This window comes from Dictyostelium purpureum (assembly GCF_000190715.1).
Source record: "Dictyostelium purpureum unplaced genomic scaffold DICPUscaffold_760, whole genome shotgun sequence".
NCBI classification, from domain to species: domain Eukaryota; phylum Evosea; class Eumycetozoa; order Dictyosteliales; family Dictyosteliaceae; genus Dictyostelium; species Dictyostelium purpureum.
In genome coordinates, this window is record NW_003520087.1 from 1 (window position 1) to 4,989 (window position 4,989).

At 22.4% G+C, this 4,989-nt stretch overlaps 3 protein-coding genes across 3 annotated transcripts; 1 reads left to right on the forward strand and 2 right to left on the reverse strand.

Moving 5' to 3' along the window:
• Positions 1-6: 6 nt before the first annotated feature.
• On the forward strand, positions 7-1,212 carry DICPUDRAFT_160363 (uncharacterized protein; the record flags this gene model as incomplete). Its single annotated transcript, XM_003295120.1, has 1 exon — positions 7-1,212. A coding segment is annotated over one exon (1,206 nt), but the record flags the coding sequence as incomplete, so codon positions are not given.
• Positions 1,213-1,537: 325 nt separating this feature from the next.
• Positions 1,538-2,081, reverse strand: DICPUDRAFT_160364 (uncharacterized protein; the record flags this gene model as incomplete). Its single annotated transcript, XM_003295121.1, has 2 exons — positions 1,538-1,654; positions 1,902-2,081. 2 exons carry the CDS (start codon positions 2,079-2,081, stop codon positions 1,538-1,540), a joined length of 297 nt encoding a protein of 98 aa, XP_003295169.1.
• A 209-nt stretch (positions 2,082-2,290) lies between these two features.
• On the reverse strand, positions 2,291-4,706 carry ABCD1 (uncharacterized protein; the record flags this gene model as incomplete). The annotated part of the gene is made up of 4 exons (XM_003295122.1): positions 2,291-2,937; positions 3,008-3,350; positions 3,417-3,529; positions 3,599-4,706. The coding sequence occupies 4 exons, from the start codon at positions 4,704-4,706 to the stop codon at positions 2,291-2,293; spliced, it is 2,211 nt and encodes a 736-aa protein (XP_003295170.1).
• Positions 4,707-4,989: the final 283 nt, after the last annotated feature.

The following is a 4,989-nucleotide window of genomic DNA, read 5'->3' on the forward strand; positions in this document are numbered from 1 at the left end:
ATAAAGTATAAGCGAAGAAAAAGATTTAAAAATAATCCATTTTCAAATAACATCGTATTCGATCATAATTCCTCAACATTTATTTCTGCTCCAATTTTAATTAGTACAACCAATAAAGTAGTTACCATTCCATTATCAACCACACCCAACTCAATGTCTGCCTCAACTTCAAACTCTTCTTCACCCTCTTCACCAACATTACTATCAATAAATAATAATAGTAGTATCAATAATAACAATAATAATAGTGATATTGTTAAAAATTTTAGTCACGATGATTTATTAAATAGTAATGTAAATAATATTCCGATCAATAATAATAATAGTTTAATAGATCCATCATCATCACCACCACTTTCATCCACACCAACCTCTGGTATTTTACCATCAGTATCATCACCAACCTCATGGACTAAAGCAGTTAAAAGACCACAAAATGGACCATCAGTTTCATTATCTGGTAACAGTATACCAATTGTTAATAAAGAATTATTAAATAACCAACTAAATAGTCAACAAAATAATAATAATAATAATAATAATAATAATATAAACAACAACAATAAACAGGAACCACTTTATGATAATATACCAACAGGTGGTATAATAAAACAAGGTTGGATGAAAAAAAGAGGCACTAAAAATAAATCATGGAAAAAAAGATATTTTATATTGGATATGAAAAAAACATTGAGATACTATAAAGATAAATCACACCATAGCGTAAATAATGGTAATAATGGAAATAATAATAATTGTAATGGTAATGGTAAAAACGATCAAATCATTGTAAATAATATTTCATCACCTATAAACAGTAATCCTCATTTATCGGGTAGCACAAATAATATAAATATAAATAACCCAAATAATAATAATAATAATAATATAAATAATAGTATAAACAATACAAATAGTATAAGTTTATCATCAAACTCATCATCATCGACATCAAATCTTTATGAAAATACATCATTTGAAAATTTAAGATATAAAGGCTCAATTGATTTATACACCTCGTTAGTTGTTGCAATTAAACCAAATACTTGCAATGTAAATATAAATAATAATGTTAATATTAAAGAAGATAATACACAATATTTTGGTATGGATATTATAACCCCAAAAAGAACCTGGAATTTATGCTGTGATTCTTCAAAATCAATGGATGAATGGTTATTAGCATTAAAAAGTGTTCAAATTAATAAATAATTATTAATAATCGACGACATAACAATATATAATAATAATAATAGTAATAATAATAAAAATAAATAGAATAAATTATTATTTAAATATAAATTAAATTATTTTAAAAAATAAAAAAACAAATAAAAATAATATAAATTTATTATTTTTTTAAAAACTCTAAAATAAAAATCTATATTTCGCATTTTCTATATTAAAACTTCTAATTATCTACTTTTCTTTTTTCCTTATTTTTTTTTCTAAAATAACATTCTAAAACTAAATAATATTTTTTAAATTTTTTTTATTTTATTTTATTTTTTTTTTATATTATTTATATTATATTTTTTTAATTCTTTTGTGTTTTCATTAAAGTATCGACTCTTCTTTGATGTTTCTTTTCTCTATTTTCTTGAACTTGTTCTTTGGTTAATTGGAAAGCATTACGTGAAACGTATGGTTTTAACTATAATTTAAAAAATATAAATTAATAATCATATTGTATTTTTTTTATTAATTATTTATTGTCATTGTTATTGTTATTGTTATTGCTATTTCTATTGCTATTGCTATTGTTTATTGTTGTTGTTTATTATTTATAGGTCTTAGTTCCTATTTCCTATTTATAGTTATTAATTATATTATTAAGGTGGTAAAATTATTAATGATTATCAAAACTATTAACCTCTATTAATAAATTAATTGATTCATACACCTGATGGGGTTTCTAATTGATAATTTTCTGGTACATAAATATTTAAAGTTTTCTTTGGATCGACAATGAATCTACCAATTGATGAGGAGTGACCGACACCACGAACACCTCTACCTTTATAATAGTTTTTGTTACCCATCTTTGGGGTTAAATAACCTAAAATCTTTTTAAAAACCATTTTATTTTAAAAAATGATGAATGTGTATAATTATTTACAAAAAAAAAAATAATAAAATATGACAATGATAAATTCGAAAAAAAAGAAAAAAAAAAAAAACTAAAAAAAAAAAAAAATAAAAAAAAATAAAATTTTTTTTTAATAAATTTTATTTTTAAAAAATTTTTTTATTTTTGATCAAAACACTAAATTGATATTTTATTTTTTTATTAGTCATAAATATTATTATTATTTTGATTATTGTCATGATTATCATTATTTATTTTTTCAATTGACCAGTTTTTGTTTTTATTAAATTTTAATAAATGTGAATGGTAGTTTAATAATGATAAACGATGGCCTACACTTATAGTTGTGATGTTTAATTGTTTTGCAATTTGATAAACCTTTTCTTCTACATTTTGGGGTATACTTGAAGTACTTTCATCTAGTAGGGCAAATTGTGGTCTGTGGTAAAATAATCTAATAATTGAAATTAGTTGTTGTTCACCATTTGATAATTGATTGAGCCAATTGTGTGTTAAATCATTAATAATATTTTGATTGTTTTTAATTTCCATCTCACGGTCCAATAAATATTCTAATTCAAACTGTGAAAACATTCTTCTCATTTCTTTTTCATTTATTCTTTTTGAATCACTCTTTGAAAATGGGTACAGTATTTGACTTTCCAAACTACCAAAAATTAAATAGGGTTGTTGTGGTAAAAAGAATATTTTATCGTTATTGGGTTTATCAATAGTACCTGTAAAAAATGGCCACAATCCATTGATGATTCTTATTAACGACGATTTGCCACACCCACTTGGTCCCATAATTAATAAATTTTGATTTTTTTCAATAATTAATGATATATCTATATAATATATATAATGATAAAATTAGTATGTTGATTGGTTTATTATAAATGATGGTATGTCACATACTAGAGAATAATTTATTTCCTTTTGGTGAATAATAGCTAAGGTAATCCAATTTAATATTTTCACCATTGTTAATTATAATTTTTCTTTGATTAATATCATTGTCGGAATGATTAATACTAAAATTGTTACTACTTTCTAGTGGTATAGATGATGATGATACACTTGTATTGTTGATACTGCTAGAAACTAAATCAGTTTCCAAAGATTTGTCATTTAATATATTGAAGCAAATTTCAATCATTGTTGATATACGCGAAACATATCCTGATAAATCGGAAATATTTGTTGATACTGAAATATATTGACTAAAACCGCTTGCTAACATAATACAGTTATATGATTGCTTTGAAAAAAAGTATTAGATGATATTATTGTTATTTTTATTAATTTTATTTAGTATTAAACTTACAACAGTAACTTCGGCAGGTAGTAAAGTTGACTTTGTGTTTAAAAAGAATACAGGTAGTGAAATAATAAAATAGTTTACTAGTGGACTTAGGTATGAAAATAAATCTGATGTTGCTTTTAAAATAAAAAAAATAAAAATTATTAATAAAATAAAAAATGATGATAGGTTCTACTATTACTTACTATTTAAACCAAATTGCCAACATATTACTCTTTTTTTATTTCTTAATAAATTATCAAATTGTTCTTTTGCTTGCCCCTCTTCAACCAAGTCTTTTTCATTTTTTTCACCATCAATATTAAAGTATTTTTTATTAATATCATTTTTGTTATTATTATAATTATTTTGTTTTTTATTTTTTCTATTTTTTAAACTGTTATTATTGTTATTTATTAAATATTCTTTATCATAATCTATATTACTAGTATTGTTATTATTGTTATAACTGTTTATATTGTTTTCTTGTGAAACATTGAAATTTTCTTTTAAAATGCCTTGTAGTGCAATTGATTCAGCAAAGTTTCTAATTCTTTGATGTAGATATCTAAAATCACCCTCTAGTTTATCTTGTAAATAATTAATGCTAACCATTGGAGACATTACGAGCTTGTTTAAAAAGTAACCTAAAAAAAAGTAACCATATACTATTAACGGTGCATACCAATTGATTGTAGTGAATGTTAAATAGGTGTAGTATATTACTATCATTGGACTTGTAATGCATTGTGATACAATAGTTGCTAATAGGGTTGTAAAATTATCTATATCTGATGTAATACGTTGATCGGGGTTGTCAATCTTGTCATTAAATGCAATTATCTTGTAAAAGAGAGATTTTTTAAAATATATCGATTGCATATACAAACATAACACTTTTCTCCAACGCCAAGCCATTATACTGACTATAAACTTAATGATGGCATCCAATAAAGCCGATGAACCTATAGCACCTATACCCGTAAATAGTGACTTTAGGAATAGCTCTTTATTGCCCGTTGAAAAAGATCCATATATATTTGCCAAAACAATGCCTGTATATTTGGATAAATAAGTTGAACCCACTGCTAACCCAAATAAAATTACCAATAATACAATGGGTATGGTTGGCTTTAAATAAATAATTTTTATAATCTTTAAAAATCTTTTAAATAACACCCAATCGAATTTATTATTTTCTTTTATTTTTTTTAATTCTTTATAATTATAATCATTATTACTGCTATTATTGGTATTATTACTACTACTATCAATATTTATATCAATATCATTGTTTTTATTGAGGTTATTCATTTTTTAAATATTATTGTTATTATTGTTATTATTATTATTATTTATTCATTGTAACACACAATTGTAATTATTTATTAATAAATTTTTTTTAATTTTTTTAATTTTTTTATTTTTATTTTTTCATTTTTTTTTTTTTTTTTAATTTTTTAAATTTTATTTTTTTCCAAATCCAATTAATAAATTTTTATTGTGAATATAAAAATAGTAAGGTAATACTTAAACTTGGTTTTCAATTGGTTCCATTTTCATATGAATAGGATAATAATAGTATATAATATGCACG